At 41.2% G+C, this 23,506-nt stretch overlaps 1 protein-coding gene across 1 annotated transcript in view; it reads right to left on the minus strand.

The window, feature by feature from the left end:
* RPAP1 (RNA polymerase II associated protein 1) overlaps window positions 1-23,506 on the minus strand; it is a 42,443-nt gene that overhangs the window by 11,419 nt on the left and 7,518 nt on the right. The window contains 14 exon segments of the mRNA XM_052782142.1: window positions 147-256; window positions 2,211-2,412; window positions 3,184-3,363; window positions 4,682-4,839; window positions 6,840-7,019; window positions 7,197-7,331; window positions 9,106-9,288; window positions 11,575-11,742; window positions 12,534-12,635; window positions 13,123-13,221; window positions 13,652-13,767; window positions 17,610-17,816; window positions 20,795-20,971; window positions 23,026-23,197. Of these exon segments, the coding sequence (XP_052638102.1) occupies window positions 147-256; window positions 2,211-2,412; window positions 3,184-3,363; window positions 4,682-4,839; window positions 6,840-7,019; window positions 7,197-7,331; window positions 9,106-9,288; window positions 11,575-11,742; window positions 12,534-12,635; window positions 13,123-13,221; window positions 13,652-13,767; window positions 17,610-17,816; window positions 20,795-20,971; window positions 23,026-23,197 (2,189 nt within the window).

The raw sequence follows: 23,506 nt of genomic DNA on the forward strand, positions 1-23,506 counted from the left end.
AGCCCTACTGCACTCTAACTCACACATATGGGGGCATCTATGTACAGGGAAAAGAAGTGGGAGGGGGAAACTGCCACATAGTACAGTATAGAAATGAGGCTCCCTTAGCTTCTGGCAACAGCATCTTAGCAGTGAAATGATTTTACCTGAGCAAGTCCCACATGCTGTGTATGGCTGGCTGGCTGAGAAGGGGCTGCAGCACCTCAGATGTCAAACGTTCCAGTTCCTCTAAGCAGTCAATTGGATTGACTGATGGCTGCAGAAGACATGGATAAAGACAGGAAAAGATAGTGAATGAAGGCATTCCAGTGAGGGCAAAAAGACAGGTTGATTTAATTGCTTTCTCTGTGTTTATTATCTTTTTGCCAGACCACATCATCAACATAGTAGCACTGCTCTAGGTTAGAGCTGGCCTCACTGCTGGTAGTGTGGAAGCTGAGAGCTGGCACCTCAAAGTGTTCTCGCACTCAAGTATTAAAATGCGTCACAAAGATTTCTTAATTGGCTGGAAGTAAGGTATGGGATCCTTGGGATCAAGATTCCCTAAATGAAAACTTGCCCTAAGTGGCTATATCCCCCTCCCTATACCATCTACATGCTGATCTCCCCATTTAAATTGAAGATGATAGAAAGGTGATCAGAACTACCTTAAGCAAGCAGAGTGGCACCATGATGGTCTCCAAAAAAAATATATTATTAAAAAAAAATCAAATGCATAAAGTGCAATTGACCTACCCATCAAAGCATGACTGTGGATGAACACTGCACAGAGGAGGATCTGTGGCTTTTAGAGAACCATCCAAATTCTTCCAACCCTAGTAAGCAATATTCCAGGTTGAAGAATCATGCTGGCAAATTTTAATGTTCTTTCCCTTCATTAGCATGCTGCTTTAAGATACAGAAATACTCATTTCCATGACATAAAAATCTGACTTTTCTACCAGGTGAAATCCCCCTCCAGAAAACAGTAAAAATCTACAGGAATATATTAACCTTAGTTCTTAGTAATCTAACAAATATATTCCAAGAAGGCCCCCATACACATGAATCTAGTTACTATACGATTTTTTTTTTTTTTTGCACTAGTCCATTCAAACATGCTACATGCAATTTTATATTCTTTTTAAATCAGATTAGCTAACACAGGTAGGTGATTGAATTCCTTTTTAAGTGGAAATAAAAAAGTCTTATGCCATAGTTCAAGGACTTAAGAAACTATTTTGTCAGCCACTCTTCTGGGACATCTATAAAGGTTAAAAAGCAATATTAACCTCTTTGTTATCCTGGTTCTCTAGTGCTCAGTTCTCTGATGACAGCATGCGAAGGGTACTACCAACCCTTGGGGCACTGAAGACATCTTTGAATCATACTGGCAGTTTCCACCCCAGCCACAACTAACAGACTCAGTTGCTTTGGACAAGTTTCAGAGGAGTTGCAGAAGTGTGAATAACTACAGCCATTAAATTACCCCCACACCTTGACGACAGCTCTCCCAGGTCAGAACTCGGGCATGTCAGTTGGGCAGTAAAGAGGAAAATTGCATTTATCTTTAGAACATGAATCTTTAAGGTAGCTAAAGTATTAGACATTATTCTTCAACAGCATCACGCAGATGTGTCACCTTCAGAAAACTCACTTTAAAAGATGACCACATACTACAACTGTAGCTGGGCTACAGAATTTGACCTTGAATGTCAGTGGGACAGCAAATAAATTTATCTTTCTTATTTCCTATCCAAAGTTCATATGGCATGACCCTTAATGCTCAATCTTCCAACCAGATTATTGCAGCATAGCTGTCCACATGTAAGCTCTCAGACCACAGCAAATGCAAAAATGTGCAACTTGATTTAGCCCACAAGGAGAAAGGACTGCCAAACTAAATTAGGTCATACTTGCTTCATGCTTTGGATCTCTGCAGTAAATCAGAACAGTCACAGCACTACCACATACCTTGATTGAGACTCTGAGCCCCAAGCAAGAAAGGAAGACAGTGATATTTGGCACTGCTAATGTGAAGGATCAGCAGACTTATCTGACCCTAAATGCCACACAGCCTAGATATGAGCTGTGGTAAACAAAATCTAGTCCTCAGCTAGATGCATCAATGTTTGTCTTTTTCAGCATTGCTTGTAAGTTCAGGTTTTCAGAGGTAATACATAGGCTGATGATGGTGAGATGAAAAGACAACCTGTATTTTCAGGCCTTACCTGTTGGCTGCAAGCACTGTAATAAACTCCCAAGTAGATCACATAAGTTGTGGTCAGAGGCTGGAGAGTTTGCCAAGTTTCTGTCTGGGATATTTCCTGGAGGAATTTTTTCAGACTGGTCTCAAGGAAGGGCTGTAAGCCTGACACTTGACTCCATGCTACTGGAGGAGGTGGCATCTGTTCACTACCTTCTGAGCTATTACTGAAACACAATGGAAGAATGACACAGGATAGCAAATATGTCTCAGAAACAATTGTTTCTCTAGATCATCATTTTTATAGCAAGATTTCCAACTGCATGGAGTCTGGAAGGTGATACTCGACAACAGCTACTAGGGGAAAAAAAGTCTTTGCAAATTGCCGCAGACCAGACCAAATCAATTTAGGCAGAAAGGACAAATGCAGAATGCACTACTCTGTCCTTGAGCTATGCTCTAATTTTACCAAACACACTACCTCAGTATCCAGCTTTAGTTAAAGAGTTTCTTGCTTTTCACCAGAAAAAGCACCTGTGTCTTCATCAAATCCTACTGCTTTGATGTCTATCAAAACCAACAACCTTTTAATCCTGACCCATCTTGGTCTCTGCAGAGAGGTTCTTTCTTCCAGACCTCAGGGAGGTTTTCTTTTCCCCAAAGTGAAGGTCAAAGGAGCTTCCTAGCTCCTTTCAGCAGGGCATTTGGCTAACACTGCCCTTCTGCCCCATAGCTGAATGGAGATTTTTACTCCTGCCTCTTACCACGCTAGCAGGCGTACAGCTGTCAGACTAGATACTGCTTCTGACCTTGTGTCAGAGGAAATATACCCCACCATGCAGGGATTCAGATGTGGGACAGTAAACCATCCAAAAAAAAAAAAAAAAAAAAAAAAAAAAAAAGAAGAAAAAGGTGATAGCCAGGTCTCCAAATCAAAGAGAAGGAAGACAGGATGCCAACTACTCAGACAGACAGAACTGGTGACAGAGAGTGCCTACCTGCTCAGCTTGGCCTGCAGCTCTGCTGTGTAGCCTGCTGTTTGTGTCACATGTATCAGCAGAGTAACTACTGCCGTAGCTCGCTGGACAGACAACTCAATCATAGGGCTCTTCCCACAGCAAGTGCTGAGCAACTCAGGCAGGGACTGCAGTATCCTCACCAGCACAGGGTAGAGATCCCTACAGCACGAATCACAGAATAGATGAGGTTGGAAAGGGTCTCTGGGGATCATCTATAGTTCAACTCCCAGCTCAAGCCAGGTCAGCTAGAACAAGTTTGCCCAGGAACATGTCCAGTTGGATTTTGAGTATCTTCAAGGATGGAGAGTCCAGTCTCCCTGTGCAACCTGCTCCAGTGTTGGATCGCCTTCACAGTAAAAAAATTTTTCTTACACTTAAGTGAAATTTTATGTATTTCCATTTGTGCCCATTGCTTCTTGTACTTTCACTACATATCATTGGAAGAACCTGGCTTTACAACCTCCCATCACATATTTATAAAGATTGCTAAAATGAGATTATGAGAACCATCACCACCACCAAAATAACAAAAGAAAACAGACATGGAAGAAAGATGACAAAGGAAGAATAGTGTCATTCCAAATTCATCTGAATGGAACCTACCTAATACTCTGCCTCCAAGCATTCTGATAATCTCTTGGAAAAACTACTTTTATTTTATTATTTTTTCCCTAGTTCTCAAATTCTCAGCCAAAGTATCCAGTTATAATCATGCAAATTTAAGGAATCTTCTGCTGTTTCTCTTTCCTCAACATTATTTACAGTGCTAAAAAATAATATATAGTTTTTACTCTTTATTAACCAATACACTTGATTGGGCTGGAGACCAACGTGCTGTTGCAGAGAGAGAATCTCCCTTCTGAAACTTAATACTGACCTCCCTTTTACTCCTCTTCAGAGCAACTGCACAGCCTCCTCTGTGCTTCCAAGTCAGTGCAGTTACAGGAAGAAGATTCAACGCTTGAGGTAGGTCAGACTTCTCCCAGTGCAGACCTTGACGGTCAAGCACAAGAACTGAAAGTTGATGCAGCATACAGTTTGTCTGCATCAGTCTGCCTCACTTAGCATGCACCCTCATGACTGCTGCCCACAGACTGCCTTTAGATCACAGATTTAATCCTAGGTGTGCTGCAAACTATGTGTCTTGATGTCACATAAGCACAGATTATTCATGCCTTCAAGGGGAAAAAGATGCAGCCCTAAAAAGTTAGGGTGATCTCCCATAGTATAGAGGAGAAAAAACAAAATACAACTGCTTAAACACAGGAGATAAAGAACAACCAGAAAAAGAAAACACTCCACAAAAATAGCTTTAGAAACTCTGAGTTTTACTGCAGGAGGCCAGAGAAAGGGAGACAAGACTCTCTGAAGGGAATAGAGACTGAGCCTGGAGATCCCTGTGTTTGTCCCTCTGGAAGAGGATGTCCATTTTCTCTGTTGTGCCCTCCACCCCTATTTCTCCAGCTTTGGGCTGTACCTGTAGAGGTCACAGGCCTGACCATAGCCAGCAGCCACAGCCCACAGCCGGAAGGCTTCGGTGCTTAGCCTGATGGCTTCTTCCCTTTGCAGGAGCAGATCCAGCGGGTCTTCAGCTATAAATCGACTTAACCGACTTTTCATTTCAAATTTGTTAAGCTGTAAAACAAACAAACAAAAAAGAAAAGAACAAACAACAAAAGAGACAAAGGGGTAAGAGACATCAGTTGCATGCATCATTACTTCATTACTCTGACACACCAAAAGAGCTGCAGATTTCAATTCAGCTCATTCTAAACTCCTCTTGCACTGTTCAAATCTGTCTTTATCTTGTGTAATCTTAAGGAGCATACTACAAAGGATCAATAAATCGTCAATGGCTATTAAGAGAGAAGTATTCCTGGAAGGGATGCCTAGGTGTTACCTAATCCATTCCTAAAGCAAGTCAACTACACCTAAATCATTCCTGACGGAGATTTATCTAGCCCACACACACTCTTGTTCTGGATGCTCTCTGCAGCATTTAGCTGATTTTTAAAAAATATATAATTATCCTTCTTTAAGTAGTCATAAATATAACTCTATTAGTCAAGATTACATGTAAAGATAAATCTTATGAAAAACACTGTACACAAAAGTACTGAATTGATGCCAATATTCTTTTTGGGAGGTCACACTGAATGGCTTTCTGAGGTCCTACAACCTAAATCTTTCTATGATTCTGTGTTTATTTTATAAAAAGGGTACCTCCTGCCTATTACTTTCATAAGATTGTAGAATTTTGATGCCTTGGAAATGTTCTGAGGTTATTTTAGTATTGAATTAAGCATGACATGACTCATATGCAGTTCTCTAGAAATAATTTTTATCCTCCCCAACAACTGGGTATTTTTGCTTAACCATAAAAAGGAGCTTCTCTTTCCCTCTCCCACACATACAAAAGCTTGTGTGTGCTCTGTCTAAACAAATGAGGTAACAATGTCTTTTTCACAACACAAGGACATATTATGGATAATTTAAAATTCAAATGCTTTAGACACATCTTGTAGGGAAATCAATGCACATCAGCAAGAAAGCAAAGGAGCTGAAGAATCAAACTATGAATTCTGACACCCCTCCTACAGAACAGAGGGCAAAGTCAAATTTACTTCCAGAGGAGAAAGATGGAAGAATTTTGTTGTTCACTAAAATAAATTCCTACATTGATGATTTTGATTTAGTTTTTTATTATCTTCCATTCCCATGTTTAAGTGCCTGTAACAAGCCATATGAGATTGCAACAGAACCAAAGCCTCAGTGGCATGAACCTTGTAAGCAATTTTTGCATGCCTTGAAACACCTAGAGTACACAAAGCCTGAAATAGAGTAGAATTCAGAGATTTTTATTTTACATTCCTGGTACCACTTACAGCCCTTTAAAGATCCCGCTATCCATTATCAGCACATTATTCTATGTATTTTATAGCACAGACTGGTGTTCTGCTGATGTTAGTAATTTCCTGGGTGGCAATTTATTAGATACTGTTAACAATACTGAACCAAAACACCAAAGAGGTGCTCTGTAATGGGTACTGCTCTTGGTACATGTTATGCATTTATAGCACCAGTGTGATGACCTATATGAGTGAACACAATTATCTCTGAAGTGGAAAACCTGTCCAGAAGTAGGTAAGAGGAGTTGGAAATACTGATAAATGACCTCAGAATTATTAAGACAAATTAATGGCAGGGAAGTTCAACCAGGGTTGTAAAACACAAGGGTAGTGATTAAATCTCTGGTTCACAGAGCCCTAAGCTGCCTATCACTGGAACACGGGTGAGTATACAGAGCATCACACACCAATATGTGCTCTAAACATCTGCTATTGGTTAGTATCACTGAACTGTGCGATGTGATTTTGCATAACTGCACTACATAAAATTTAAAAAAGTAGAGAAAAGAGAAAAGCTTGAGACAGCTCTTCTAGTGGTACACAGCAGAAGGCATTATTATGACACTGTCAACAATTCCTTCAAAACACACATATGCACCTTCTTCACAATGATTGTTTCAGCTTCAGCTCAGAGTCACCTCCAATCAATCCTCTATCTTTACTTAGAAAGTAAGGCATAGAGAACAAAGGTCTTTGCAAGCAGAAAAGCTCTTGAGAATCACTCACCAGCCTGGCTGTTGCATTGCGGCCTCCAGATGCCAACACCCTGATGAACTTCATAGCAGTGGCGCAAGCAACTCCATGGAGGCTGGTCAGTAAACACCCTGGTTCAGCCACTTGGGGATCCCATTGAGTAGGGAGAAATTCCCTGACAATGGTCTCAATCAACCGAGGACAGTCAAGCAGCTGCAGAGAAACAGCAGGCAGCACAAATAACTTAAGGTATGCAATTATGCAGACATGCAGAAGACCTGTAAAACACACATTTGTCTGATCTCCTTGCCATAACTTTACCTGCTTCTTTCTTCCCTTTTTCAAACCTTTCTCTACCATTCCCGAGCTCCCGAACAATGGGAGATTTACCTGGTTACATGCTTCAGAGGAGTGCCTTGCTATGTGGGTGAGGATGTGCAGTATATCCAGGACTACTGTTGGAACAGGTCGTACCACCTCCAGGATGTACCTCAGCCGGTGCTGGATCCGTGTCTTCAGAAGTCCCTGAAAGTGGGGGGGGGGGGGGGGGAGGAGAAATCTCAACCATTGTTCTCTTAACAATTGCTCTCTGAACTGCAGTTGCTGGAAGACAAATGCAGAGTCAAGTACATCTTCTGCAGAGGGACAGTTTTAAAATTACCAGTGGGGAAGCAAAGAAATAAGTTTCTGCGGATTTGCCGCTGCACTAGCAAATGAGCAAGAGTTAGCTCAAGAGAGCAGGAATAACTGAACTTTTGTTGTGAATCAGACCAGCGGTCACTGGTGGGGTTTGGATACTTGTGTTTTCCAGAGCATGAAACTGTAAGTAACAGGGAATAGGAAAATAACCTTCCCTATAAAGGACTACTAAAACCTAACGTAGGTGAAAAGGGTTCTCATGCTCCTTGAATCATTTTGGCTAGACACCACCTCCAGCTAATGCAGCACTGTCTGATAGTACCTGGCATATCAGAGAAAGCTGACAGAAGCAGAGAACAGACATGAATTCCTATTTTGCAGTAGGAAAAGAGAGATGCAGTGGGATGATGTGATTTTTATTTTATGGTTCACAAAGCAGAAGACTGTGATCAGTGGCAGTGCCAGGAAACAAATCTTCAGGTTAAGTGACAGCATTATGCATTCCTAGTTCTGAGAAAAGGCAACTCCATAATAACTGAGTTCGTAGTACCAATACTTCTAAAAAGTTGCAGCCAAGCAAGGTTGTAGTTCTAGGCCCGACAGAATTCAGCTGCTAGTTTAAATACTCCTTTTCTAACTGTGTGGAGTAATTGGATTGTAACAGCCAATAAGTAGGTGTGAGATGTAATTTCACAACTGGAACAGTGGAGAATTTTATCCCAAGTATCTTCTGAGTTCAGGCCACTTGGAACAAGTTAAAATCCATTATGCTGAACCATACAACTGTTTCCAGAATCACAAACTGATCTCACATCTTCTATCTACAACTCTTCTGTTAAGCTTTTTAAACAGTGTCACCTACTAGAATACATCTGAAATTATGAAGCCTTTAAACAAGATCAGATGCCCAAGTACAGTAATTCATTTGCCCAGTGAAGCTTTTAACCAAGTGCCATTCGAACACAGGCTCAAGCACATGGGCTAAGTGATGTGGTCACAGGTTTTAGTGATTGCAGCAGGCTAGAGAGTTGCATCAGCTCCACCAAGGCTGAGTTTGAGATAAAGATTGCTATTTTTAGATCTCATATCAGGAACGTGGGATTAGGCTTAAATATGTGAGGAATTCCTTCCAAATGCTGTAACTCTGAGAAATGCAAATATGAAGAATGAAATTGGGGAAATGCTAAGTAGCCACCGTACATCAAATACACAAAGAATGTCATTGTACAAAACTAGTTCTGAACTACCTAGCTGTAATGCTCATGTTTAACTTACAAAAGTGCATACGGACACTTTAATAATGGCTAGAACCTCTTCACTTTTAGCTCAGGTAAGTGAGCTTAAAAACCATGTCTGTATGCAGTCTTTCAGCAAGTCTTACAAGGTCATCAGTGTGCTTGTTGCCAGTTTCCCTAGAGGAAGTTAAGAGATACTAATGATACTGAAATCACACAGGTCGAGTCTCAACATTTTTAGAGATCAATAAAATCACCCTCCTGATAATATATGACAGAAACATAACATCCAACAGCCAGGGAAGAGTTCTAATTCTTGTTCAGAATGTTCTTAACAGCATACAGGGAAGGGTAGATGTTTCAGCAGCACACACAGCCACTGTGCAGAGCCTATTTTCCTAAAAAGATTTCAGGTCTCTGCTTACCTTTACAACATCATATCGGGCCACATCTGGATCTGGCTTGTTTTCATCCTTTAATTTTTTATCTTGAGACTTCTCTGTTCCATTTAACTCTTCCTCTTCCTCCTCCTCTTCCTCCTCATTGTTGGGGACAAAGGGGAATGCAGCCATTCCTTGGTACCATGAGAAAGTCCAATCAAGATATTTCTATAAGGAGAGTAAAAGCACATAAAAAAACTCACACAAAGAAATCATGGAAGACAAAAAATGTTCAAGGATGCTTTTGATTACAGAATGCTTTATTGATTCCCACCTAACACCAGGAAAATAGGAACACAATAAAGGGTATTCTAAACATGTACAAGTAGAATGCAATGCTTTTTCAGGGAAGTGATTTAACCTATGACCCACACACACTTGGGAAACCATGAAAAGCAATTACTGTGGGGTGAATTAAATTCACTATACAAGTAGCAGAAATGCAGCTTAACTGGAAAACGTTAAGATAAAAATAAATAAATAAACCACCTAGAAGTTAAACTGGAATTTGGCATTTATTGGCTCTATCCCCATTTCTGGATCTGTGTGGAACTTAGGTCACAAATAATACAGAATGGTCATGTAAAAATTGGTATGTTAAAATAAAGACTGCCTGGTGTATTTCTTCATGTCTGTTTGGCTTTTGTTTGAACAATCCCCAGCTTCAGCAAATAAAAACCCTCTTTTTTGTTCACAGCTAATGACAGCATCAGATACTCTCGGGTTCTAGGGCAATACTGCAATAAGTGAGCTTTCAACTGTTCAGAGAGGGGATTGCTCCCATAGCAGACCTACTTCCCCTGCAATGTTTTAGAATACAAAAGACAGTCAAATCGAATGCTTGCACTACTTAACTGCTTTAAATTTCCATTTCCTGAACTGGCAATCAGAAATAACTATCACATTAGTCAGAAAAGAAGTGGTAGACTTCAACTAAACCCTGAGCTGTTTTGAAAAACTTCAAATGCAAGTGCCAAGGAAGTGCAAGTTATTATCAGACATTAATTAAAAAAAGCAATATTAAACAAGGTTGGTGAGTGAGTGAATGACATGGTCGGAAGAGGCCTGACTTTAGGAGACAAAGCTATGAGTCCATCTGGAATAGAGTTTGGGACTACAGCCTTCCTTCCACCAAGAGAAGGAAAAGCACAAGACAGAGTATCTGGGTCTTCAAAGCAAACAAAGAGAAAGGTGCTTCCTTCCCACAGCCATTGATGAATGAACAAAACGTTCAGACAGCATGATTTTTATGCGTGTTGATCTTCTGTGTTTATAGTGGGGATAAATCCTGTTTGTCTACAAATCCTGTAGCAAAAGGCCAGACTTCCAGCCCTGTCCCTTCCTCAGAGACCTTTTGAAACTCGGCAGCACGAGACTCTAGGAAGCAGTCTCCGAATGAGAAAATATACTGACACAGCACTCACAGTGCTGCTTTTTGCATCAAGAGAGTCAGCAATCTCTGCCTATACAAGACATCATACCACAAGCTTCAATCTGAGAACGAGAGCACTGCAGACAGTTATAAACCAGAGCAATACCAGAAGAAAGAGAAGCACATTAAGAAGCTGATTCATAGCATTAATTACCTACCATGGGTGGGCAGGACTCCACTAGGCTTACAGCTTAGAAAAGGAGCAAGATGTGGAGAAAGCTACCTCGTGCTTAATTTCTCTTGCCTCCCCATGAGTGATAGCTCTAAAGGCCTGGGAGAAGTTGCAGGGGCCTTCTTGAGATCTACCCACTCTTCTCTATCACCAGCCCCTTGCAGCCTGAGACGAGCAGCTCTCATAGAAGGAACTTGAAACACAGTCCACAGACTGCTTCTGTCCAATCAGGAAGACATCTTAATCTTGCTGCTCAGGGCTCTCTAGTATCTCTGAACACCCAAAAAAAGTTTCAACCTTCTAACAGGAAGAAAAGCATCAAGGGGAAAATAGACACATGAGAAGGTGAAATTAGGTATTTATCAGTGTAAGAAAACCACAGGAGAACAGCAGAAAATGGACAATGACAGAAAAAGAAAACAGCATCATTATGAGGCATAAGGAAAAGCAGGGAGAATATTTAATCTGTTCAGAAGTAGGAAAACTACAAAACAAGAAGCCAACAACATAAGAGGCCGTATTAAAAAAAACCTAAATTGTACACAAATCAGTAGTCGCCTGATCTAGATTGTAAAGATGTCAAAAGGAAGAGAAACTCAGCAGCCTGCACTGAATTTAATCATGGGGCAGACCTAATTCAAACAGGAGAAAAGATGTCTGAATCTCTCAAACTGGGATAACACACTCCCTTGTCTGCCCCGAAGCACAGCAATGGCATTCTATTGACCATTAAGCTAACCCATTCAGCAAGCCTTTGTTCAAGCTACTTACCATGTCTTCTCATTCTGATTCCTGTAAACAGCTCAGCATGAAGTCAAACCCAAACCCAGGCACTTAATGATTGTCTCACCTCATCATCGAGTGACACCAGCAGAGCCCGAAGAGCACCAACAGATGCTGCCATGACATTATCCACTGCATCATCCAGTGAGAAGCGCAGCAAGAAGAGAAACCCAGCATCAAGCAGCAGACGCAGAATGCTGCCCTTCAAAGAGGAAGCAAACTCTCCAGCCCTGGCCTGAAATGTATGCCACACAGAGCAAGTGTTAAAGCTGTCTCATCTCAACTAGGTACATCTCAACATTCTGCATGTTTGCCTCTTCCCATTTCTATGGTAAAGCAGCTAAACTGTGTGCAGGGTTTTTTTCCTTTATTTTCTCCTCCTTCCATTCTACAGAGGCACCCAAATCCAGTTCCTCAATGCAGGAAACCTTTCTCTCTAAAGTCTGGACCGATCTTCTGACTTCACCCTGTTCTGCCCCATCATTCTTCTCTAAATCACACTGTTTCTTCTTCTCTGCCTCCACTGTCATTGGAGGGAAGGTCAGCACTTCCCCTAAGAGTTAGGTGGAAACGTGCACAGAAGTAAATATTCATTTTGCTTTATGCTATTGGCACATTGCTCTATGAGTAGGATGGTTCATTCTCACCTCCTACAGAAAACACACATCATGAAGCTGACTCAGACAACAGGAGTGAAAGGGTCATTGCCAAGGATAGGTTTGTCACAAAAGTAACACCGAAAAAATAATTTGTGTCCAAAGCAACAACAGAACTGAAGTTGCAGCACTGCTGCTGAACAACACTTGGAAGCATCTCCCTCCAGAGAAACCTGAAACTCAGTTTGTTATGTTCCAACACTTAACTTTTCTAATAGTGAGGAGATCCTCAGCGAAAAAGAATGTCCTGCTTGTGATTTTGCTCACCTTCATTGAATAGTAGAAAGCAAACAACTAGTACCAGAGAATCTGGGCCCTGATCCACCAGAAACTTGAATTATGGGGAGGAATTCCATAGAAAGCAACTTACCTTTTGAACAATACGACCCAAGACCTGTAGAGCCAGTGTCCTCTGTTGAGTAACTTGGCTGCGAGACAAATGAAAGAGCTCTTGGAGAGAATAACCAGCTCTCTAAATGGGGGGAAAGAAAAAAAAAAAAAGCAAAAAAAACCAAACCAAACAAACAAAAAAAACCCCTCTCAGCTATAGGTAAAAACAGGCCCCTTACTCTTATTTTAACTGTAAAATGCTGCATAACAGGAGATAAACTGCAATGCAACGCTGTTTGCTGCTTTATGGCAACTGCAAAAGAGAGTCTAATCATTGATGCAACAGGAGAAGACTGAACTTCTTAAGAAAAGGATGTATGTGCACCTTTTTCCAACATCACAGATCCTTAATGGCATTACAGAGAAAAAGCATTAGTGGAGTTTTCTGAAAGCAAAGCAGTTAATGCATGCAGACCCGACTTCTCTTCAGGAGCTTGTTTCAAAAGAAAGTCACCCATCTGCACTTTCCTAAGTTTTTTGTCACTGAAAAGCCTTGACACAAAAGGAATCTGCCAAATCAAACGCAGAAAACTGAAATGGGTGTGCCCTTTCTACTATATTACACCTACCTCTGCCTCTTCTCCATGGTGATGCAGGCCTAGATGTGTCGGTAAATCAGCATCTGCAGGAATCAATTCTCCTTTTAAACTGAATCGAGCTTGCATTCCCTACAACAAAAGGGTGGAGGGAGAAAAAGATTATTTCTATTGCCTTCCACTCCATTCATCGCTTAAAATACCACTTCTTACGTCAACTGCTGGAAGGTGACAGTTCAAAAACTCCCCAGGTCAGGCCTCAAATTCTTAAAAAAAAAAAACAAAACCTGACTCCCCTCTTTCCTTTTTATCTTAGCTCTCAGACCTGTTTCATCCCAGATTACGATTGATAGACTCTCACTTCCTAGCTCTCTTGAGCACTACAGACTGAATTGACCACGTATAATCCCACCCTGTGGAAGAAAATGGGGGAATCTCTCAGCCTGATGAAATCTTACAGATTGAGTAACCAGAGGACTAGTTTTTGAAGCTTCAAAACTGTTACTGCTGAGAAACATGATCCAGACACAAACATGAAAAATATAAATTTCTGCTTTCAAACCTTCTTGGTTTTCTTCTGCCGGGGTGAGGGCAAATCTTTCATCCATTCCAGCTTCTCAAACTCCACATTGTCCATGTGTATCCATTCCTTCTTGGGCTTCACAGGCAGATCATCATCTTTGTTGGGGGGGAAAAATGGCAGTCTTACCTTCCAAGGAAGGGATGAAGAAAATACTATTCCCTCTTTGCCAACCTACTTGGCTTAAAGACTGCATCAAATATAGGATTCATGTAAAATAAGAAGAAAACAATTTTCAAACTGACTGTTGGCTGATGCATAAACATCAAAGGTTTAAAGCTGTTTTCATCTTTCTTGAGAGCTAGAAGAGGAAGTAAACAGCACTGTAATGAAATTCACAGACCAGGCTAATTTGGGAGAAGTTGAACAGAAGTCAGGACACAAATAAGGCAAAGTGATCAGAACCAGGGCAGAAAAATAGTATCAACCCTACTTTTGAGAAAGCAAACTAATATCATCCAAGGAGGGGGGTGTTAGGAGAGATGTGAAACGATTCAAAAGTATTAATGCAGAGAGATCCAAGCAAATTATTGGAAGCCAGCATGATTTCAGCCTATATACACTGGAAAGAGCACAAACACTACTATTCATGTTGTCCTGGTTTCAGCTGGGATAGAGTTAATTTTCTTTCTAGCAGCTGGTATAGTGTTATGTCTTGGATTCAGTATGAGAACAATGTTGATAACACACTGACGTTTTCAGTTATTGCTAAGTAGTGTTTAGACTAAGTCAAGGATTTTTCAGCTTCTCATGCCCAGCCAGCAAGAAGGCTGGAGGGGCACAAGAAGTTGGGAGGGTACACAGCCAGGACAGCTGACTCAAACTGGCCAAAGGGGTATTCCATACCATGTATCTGCGACGCTGCTCTTCATTCTGTGTTCCCCTCTAAAGGCTTGAGATCAGCTTGGGAAGAAAAGATCAGAACAGCTGAAAATTTACAGTTTGCCTGAGGAACAGCTCAGTGGGGAAACTGGACAGTTTAACAAGAATTTCAAAGGTGCAAGTACTAAAGGAAGAAATCACTGATTTAACTATAAAGAACTTTGACTAGAAGAATTTGAGAAACAAGACATTTATGCCTGACATCACAAGAGTTGCCCTAGGAAAGAGACAGATCAGCATGTGGAAGAATCTCACAAGTGAAGGGACAGGAGAGATGCAACTAGAAATTATCTGAACACCAGGAAAGGTAATGCTGTGCTACTAGGATACTATCCCATACCAGCATGAGAAGAGATGAGCTAAGAAGTCTTTGCTATCTCAACAGAAATCACACATAAGGACAGGAACAGTCAGTCTGAGGGCATGAAAAGCAGCAGCATCACTCCTGCTGGAGCAGCCCAGAACTCATTTGCCTTGCAGCTATTAATCCTAGTGCTCTGGTCTTCTCTTGCAAGGAACAATGAGTTCCACTGAGACGCTCTTCTTTCATCAGATCTTTTCCTGCTGATAACTGGCCTGAAACCTAACCTTTTATTTTCCTCCAATTAGCAGATAAACTTTCAGGATGGGCACTCATCCTTTCTAGGATGAGGCTTCACCCTAATGATCAATGTGGTATTGAGTCAGGCAAGGAACCAAGCACAGAGTTATATTCCTCAGCCAGAAAGCTGTTCCGCAGAATTTCAGCCAAAGGCTCAGCACACATTTTAATTGAAGAGAAGAAAAAAGCATCTCAAATGTAAGAAAGTGGAATGTTTGTGAGTGGTAGGTGCAAAACTAGAGGAAATAAAATCAGCAGAAAAATGAAATCTATTGACATTTGTAATTCAACAAATAGTTTCCTCCATTAATCACTAAACTGATAGGGTTGAGTTAATCATTCTATGAATAGGATTATGCATATTATCACCAGCCCTTAGTATTATGATCGTGTCAACAAGAAAAGACGGATATATATTCCAAGGCATCCACAGATTGTTCAGTTACTGAGAAAACCCTTTACAAAAACACAAGCTGACAGTGTGAATGCAACATTTGCACTGAACTTTTTCAGACTTGGGTTATATTAAAGGCTACTACCCAAGCTCTTCCCTTTCTGCTTTGCTTCTCCTTTTGTCTCAGTGCCAGAATTTACTTTTCCATTTGATAAGATTACAAGTTGCTGGATAAAGGCTTCACCATCCTGTTTATTAGAAACCACAGCCTTTTATCTCATTAGTGAGGCAGGTTCAACTTTTGAGCAATCCCATTGCTTTGTGTCACCAACCTCTCCCTGGGGAAATTCAGAATGACCATTTCTGCTAGGTTATTCATGATGAGTTCACTTCTGAGCACAAACAGATGCAAAATCCCAGCACTAAGTGCTAATGTCAAATTAATATTTTTACATCTCCTGTTGGCCAAAATGGGCTGCAGGCATAAACTCATGTGCTGGAAAGGCTTCCCTTGGTTTTATAACTGTGTTCCAGCTCACCCTTTCTTTGTTATTTCAAATATCCTGGGAAAACTCCTCTTCTCCTTTCCTGTGCAGTCTTCCATGGGAAGCAAAAGATGCTGTCAGCACACGACACCCTGAACACGGAGCTATTCCCAACAGCACTACTACAATCTTGTTCAGCTTTTACAGGCTGAACAACCTGCTTCTATTGCTCCCAAATGAGTAAAAGAATGTCACTTAACCTGGTGCTACTTGTGCACTCGATTGTTCTGGAACTAAAAGGAACTAAAAATAGTCCTTTTGATTAAGATGGATTCGTGGAAAAGTAGAACTTGGGGAGAAACAGCAAAAGGACTGTTCAGTGAAGCGTTTTGCTCAATAAGAGGCTAATCAGCACGTGTACACACACACACACACACTCACAGACTCATCCCTCTCATCAAGAAAATGGTAAATGGTTGTTATCTCTTGCAAACACCAAGCTGAAATCCAGGAGTGATTCAGAGACCTCTTTAATCAGTCTGCACGTTGCACTGGGACACAAAGAATGCATCAGAAGAGAGGAGCAAGAGATGGAGACAGCCAAAAATTGACAGGAAACTGGGGGGGGGAAGCATGCTAATGAGGAGAGAGAAATGCTAGGAACAAAAGTGTGCGAAAGATGAGAATGGAAGCCTAAAATCCCAACAGAGAAAAAGAAATGGCTAAAGAAAAAACTGCAGTGAGAAAAGCAACAATAAGAGCAGAAGCTTAAGGGGAAAACACTTTTCCCTGCCATGAGAACATATGGGTTGCTCTAGCTCTAGCTGCTGGGGATAAAGCAGCTTTCTCCTCATACATGCATATATTGAATATTAAAGAGTTCTGTCATAAGAGGCAACAGCTCTGTACAATTCTTCCAAAAAAGCAGAAGAACAGTCTATGCCTTAACACATCCCTCCATCCACAGCACAAAGAAAAGAACTGTATCCTGGGGAAATCACGGCATGGTCTCCGAGATACAAGCCACCGAGTGGGGCCTTCAGGAGCAGTGTCATGGTAAGACATACATGTGCTATATGAGCAGTTTCCCTGAAGTGAGATTGACTGTCATCTCCATGCTATCCTGAGAGCAAATCACTAACTCTTATCTACCCAACACCCTCTTGTCCCCAACCGGTCCCAGTTAAAAGAAATTATTCAAGCAGCAGCTGAATCTCACTACCACACTCTTCTGTTTCCCTGTCCACACGACTGAACAGAAGAGCATTGATGCCTAGTTTAAAACACATTTTCCCTTCAGGGACCTCAGAACAAATTTCAAAAACAAAGCAAGATCTCCCACTGAATAGCTCACCTCCATTACACAGCATATCACCCTTCTAATCTATGGAGCCCAGCTAGAAATAACAGAGATGTTCTTTCTTGAACCCAAAATATACGTATTTTTAAAATATCATGATAAAATTCTGAGTTGGATAACTAACAAAGTGTCACATCAATCCAATCTGGATTGATGCAAACACCACACAAACCTTACATTTATGCTGAGAACATTAAAACATGTACTTTGTGTCTTACCTGTGAATTTTACCTTCATATTTTCTTCCTTCCTTACAGATTCTTCCAGACCTGACTCCTGCGTGGAAAGAGATGATCCTACACCATACCGAGCCACAGGCAGAGATTCCACAAACTCCTCCGGTCTGTTCCGTTCCATTTTTAATTCCTTTTTCTGGCCTTCATTGCCACCATGTCGTGACTTTAAGAAAGCAACTAAACTGGAATCTGCAGGTATTGACAAAGAGACAGACAGAGAAGTGACAGAAGGTCTCAAAATACTCTATATGCCTATAGCTCCTGCTATTTATGTTTTAGACTTTTAATTCCCATTCCACATGCCCTCTTCTTCTGTACCAACTGTCACTTCTTTTCAAACTGAGGCACTTAACTGCTTTATGACCTCTTCAGCACATATGCTGGGTACAACTGACTGGTGAGGTGACACCAGAGAAAGAGCTGATAAATGTCTTTTCAACCACAAAAATTCTAGTTATTCTCCTAGCTTACAAATAAAGAAATAATTATTTCTTTCCCCCTCACTGCCACTGAAAAGGCACATGCAAACAAGACTACTCATTGTGGAGAGAATTCTGGTCTGTGACTTATGGGAGGAACCCAGGTCTGACAGTTTGCCTACCCTGCCTGTGGACTGCTCAGTGGCATCAATCTGAACACCATGAGAATACATGGAACAGACACCACAAAAAGAATCACCTGCTCTTTATTGAATTGCACTAGAGCTGCAGTGCATGGTCTAGATGTTATATTAGGAGCAGGAGATCTTGTTTGTTCTGAACTGACTCCCCATCCTGAGAGTCAATTATGGTCTGACAACATCCAGAAAACAGACATGGCCGTTCTCTTCATGCTTTGGAGGAGAACAACAAAATTTGGGAGGTAGGTGTGTTCTGAAGGACAGATAATATTCCTATAGCTCTGAAACAGGAAAATGTCAGAAGATAATCATTTTCCTTTCAGATCTGCTACAGACATCCTACGTGATTTTTGATGGAGTGCACTTTCTCTCCAAATACTGTACATCTAGAAGATGGTGTTGGAATGTTTATGCCAGAGATGAACAGTAAGAGCCTGTGCATTGCGTCTCTAAAAGGTACAGAGATACTGCAATAAGCAGTGTCAGAGATGCATAAAGTAACAGAATATAACACCTACATTGGTTATTTATTCTTTGGAGGACAAAGGACAGGCAATTCAGAAATGCTCTGTACCTGAGAGAAGTCATCTCAAAAAGGAAATGACTCCCATGACTCTGAAGAGTTCAAAGAGGATGCAGGAATCTATCCCACACTTGATTGCTGCGCACTCTCCTCATGATGCAGTTTAAACCTCCCTTGGCAAAGGACAGGCATTCAGCCCAGTCTCGTTAGGGCATGCATATATTTTCCTGAATGCAAGCAGAGCTCTCACTTTCTCACGTCACTGTACACAGCAAGGAAAAGACTGTATTCATTATTTCATCATTTCACACAAACGGTGACAAACAAGTCAGTGATTATGTCAATCTGTGCACAGTATGTCAGAAAGTAAGCCTACTTCTGCCCAGAGTCTCCATGGGCAAACAAAGACAGTATCAACAATAAGACCCTGAAGACACTGCCCAGCATGGAATTGCCTACCCATCCTCATACTCCACACCATGGACTCTCATCTGCTTCATAACTAAGAGGTTAATTCAGAGACTGGGCAGCGTTAAACACCCACAAATTATTCACACTCCTGAATACAGAGAAAAAGTCTCTTTAATCCACATCTCTGTGCCTGTCCAGTTCCCAAGTTCACCTGTAAGCCAGCAATTTAGTTTAGGAGTTGCTTCATCATGCATAATCCCTAACCACAGATGTTTTGGGAATACCAAAATTACTCCCAGTTTCCTTAAGGCCTCAAAGACTGGAAGATCTACAGTTTTAACCCACAGGGCATATAAACAAATACATTGTTTTAGGAAATAATTTATTGTTCAAAAATGCTTAAAATACACCCTATCCTTTTTAAATTCCCTAAGTATTCACTTCACTAATACCCCAAAGGATGGAGCAGTGGGGACAAGGAGCAAAGATCACAAATCAATCACAAGAAGAAAGTGCATAAACAAGATATTTTCATACACATGCCATTGTTATAAGCAGTGAAGTTAAAAAAAATTTTTCCACTTCAGGTAGTTTAGGGAGCTCAGCTCTCTGCATGAAGGATGTACCTAAACATTCTGTCTGCAATTATTTTGCACAGTTCATTATACCCATGGTGCTTGCAATGAAGATCATTAATATGAACTTTAAGCTAAACCCACAAGAGACTTATGCATCTAAAATGCCACTCACACCTAAATTTGATGCTAGAGAATCTGAAATTATGAGAATTTCAAAAACCCTTGTCTACCACCTACATCTGTACGTCTGCTCTTCTTAAGCATACAAAAAAAAAAAAATTACTGAAACCAATGCCAAGAAGTTTTACAGTGCCCTAGATCACGCAGTGTCTTATCAAACATACCACATTCTGTGTTCTCCCCCATCTTGTCATCAGCTGTCAGTGACAGGCATTCCCAGAGCACCACTGTGGACAGGGGTCCAAACTAGAGACCAGATCCCTGCCAGAAGACCTGCACCCAACAACTAGACAATTAAATAATTTTTCCAAGAAGTTCAAGACTAGTTGTAAGTTCTTCTGCTCTACCAAGTACAGATTTGAATTTAAATCTCCCACATGCCCACATGTTTCCCCTATCTGGGTACTGACAGTTCTGGTTCAAGTCTTAGGTATTTTGGAGGGGAAGACCAAGGGCTCTCTCTCACCTCTGCATTGCTATGGCCATCCTAAGCATAGCTTTGCTTTCTTATCTGCTTCAAAGAATTACGTTTTAGGACTTCAATACATGTATATGTAACCAGGTATTTGGTGTGCAAAGTAACAAAGTGCATGGATCATCTTATCCCACAGCAAAGGGGAGATGAGACAGACTTAAGCTAAGCCCCCTCTCATTGACGAATAAGCACTCTTAAGTCCTTCACACTTAATTCTTACTCATAAGCTACTGACATGACATGGAAGCTAGATTATCTACATATACAATGAGCAGGAATCCCAAGCTCCCATCTTTGATCTGGGAATTTGGTAAGACTTCAGGACACCCACACATTCAGTAAACTTCCATGTCTCTAGAATTTACCCTGGCAAGCACATACCCAGCTGAGCCAGAAGCCTTTCCTGCTCCTGCAGGATCTCTTCCTCAGACATGGACTGCAGCTTCTCCAAGTTCTCTTTGTGAATGGCTTGAGCCTCCTGCTCACTCTTTTGGCTTCCAAGACCCTCTCCCGTTATGAGACAAGGCCGCTGAGAGGTCAAAAAGTCACCAGCTTTATCTATAAGATCCAGCAGAGAAAGCAGTTAGTAATTTAAGTGTCTACAGCATTATTAATGCATCTTAGTTTTGTCACTACCAGGCTTGCATAATTTTTTTTTTTTTTAACATTGGTAGCCAAGTTAAAATAGGAGTAAAGAAGTTTAATTTAGCTTCAAACAAAACTAAAATATTTGGGCTTTCATCCCATGTCACAAAACAACATCATTTCCACCTTATTTCTTCAGGAGTTTGGGGAGGGATGGGGGGAAAGGAATTTTGTTTCTTTAATGCAAAGCAACAGCAAGAAAAGGTAAACTGGAGCGTAATTCACAATTGATGAGTCAGAGCATTCTTCCAAGTTAGTGAATACTAGATTCTTTCTCTGCCCAAGAACAGCTGAACCCACATTTGTATATCAGCTGAACCATGACCTAGTGAATACCTGTTGAGTGAGACAGAAAATTAAAATTATTAGGTAAACCAGCTTCCAGAGTGATACAGGATCCATTCTCACACAAGCATGTTTGCTTCTAACAATAGCCTGTATTCCCCTTTAAGGGTTAAACATATTAGAAGTTCTAGCAGGGGGGGCATTTTTCCTACCCTGAATAAAATCAAGTCTCCTTTATCACCTGATCTAAATCCTTTTTAAAGGCTCATTTCATTTAACTCTAGCAGCAGGGTAACATGCTCCTTTGGTCAGAGCGAGACACTCCAGCTGTCCTGTAGCCCACTATATGAGGACCTGACTTAGTGGATTTATTCCTTATATTTTGTTCTTATGCTCAATATAGTGACTTGGAACATCCCTATGACCCTAAACCAGCCAACCCTGAAAGCATCAAACCCCCATTCAAACAGCAGTAATGACACTCATCATAACATCAGTAAGGTTTGATGTCATCTCCACAGCAGGTTTTTTTGCTTATTGAGCAGAAAGAGATGAGAAGACAGAGTGACCTGGTGAAAGATTCAGTAAGCTTCCCACCATCAGCAACTAAGCTGAGGGTTACCAGGCACAAACACATTGTTACTACAAGAAATAGAGCTCACCCTCTTCTCCTCTTGCTTCTAATGATCCTAGTGGAACAATCTTGCTGAGGAGGCCAAGCCATCTTCTGATCCCTCTGTTGTGCTACTACATTTTAGAAGCGTTCTACTTCAAGAGGATCACAGCTATAGGGCTGCTGTATTTCCCTTTGAGATTTCTCAGACAGAAGTACACATGCACAATTGTAACAGGATATACAGTAAGCACAGTATATTGATCTGGATGGTGGATTTGTGCATGCACAGCACATCTGGGGGTTCTCTTACCAATTCTCTGACAGGGGTCAGGGCAGACAGAAACCTTAGCCAAATGGCGATAACCCTCAAATGACACCTGGCCTCTATTTCAATGTGAAAAAGAGAGTGTCAGGGAAAAACTCAAACACATGGTGGTCCTAAGAAAATAGGACTGCCCAAGACAAAAAAAAAAAAAAAAAAGCCCAGAGATGCTGGTACCAGTTGAATTGGTTTCATCTTTCCTTGTCACGTTGCTGTCAGACAAGTAACTGCTGGAGGTGGCACTGACTCATCAGCACTGCCTCACAGTGCTTCCTTATGGAGCAAAGCCACAGTCTCATGGCAGCCGATCTGGTGACGGAAGACTGAGCTTTCAGCTTCTAGGCAGGAGTGAGAACCTGCATCACAGTGATCTCAAACACCTTCATCAGACACAAGAAGAACCCTCTTCCTAAAATTATGGAAATCAATGATGAAACAAGAAAAACTTTACATATAACAAACAGAGAGGAAAAGGAGGACAAGAACCTTGAAAAATAAATCTATTTGACCCTGTGTGAAGCAAAAAGGAAATCAGTGAGAAACCTAACCCAATTTTTAGAATGTTAATTTGGGTCTCAGACCATTCCAAATCCTTGTCGTGCCACAGACATTCCAAGCGACCTTGAGATTCCAAAACTCAGGACATCAGCAGTACCCTAATTTAAAAATAAGGTGTGCTGATGTTATGGTTACTAAGGCTATGTAAATACAGTAAGCTGGATAAGCAGAACCTTCTCCACTTACCGCCCCTGATGCTGGCGAGAGGTGCCTCTCCTGCTGATCCCTCAGGATCCAGGGCATCCGATCTTATTTGCACGCACTCGGCAGCAGAGGGAGCCGTTGCTGCCTTTTCAGCAGCTCTTCTCGATGCCATCTTTTGTGCAAAGATGCTTTTTCTTCCAGATCCCACCTTCACCTGCAAACAGGGAAGCCATGCGTCACCACTTTCCTCTCCAGACTCCCCCGCACACCTGCCACTAACAAATGTATAGATCTGATCCTAAAGACACCCTCAGATCAGACTTTGGGACATGACACAGAGAAGCTGCTGGCAGCCACCTGCCCTTTTCTGTGCATGTGCTTTTTTTTTTTTTTTAACACATAGTTTAATGCTAGGACAGAGAGACAAAGACATGGAAGTTTTTACCACCTAGAGAAGGAAGATGATTAATTATAAGTGAATTCAAACCAGGCAAGTACACCTAAAATATCACCAAAACACAAC

This window comes from Harpia harpyja, chromosome 3 (assembly GCF_026419915.1).
Source record: "Harpia harpyja isolate bHarHar1 chromosome 3, bHarHar1 primary haplotype, whole genome shotgun sequence".
In the NCBI taxonomy this organism is placed as follows: Eukaryota; Metazoa; Chordata; class Aves; order Accipitriformes; family Accipitridae; genus Harpia; species Harpia harpyja.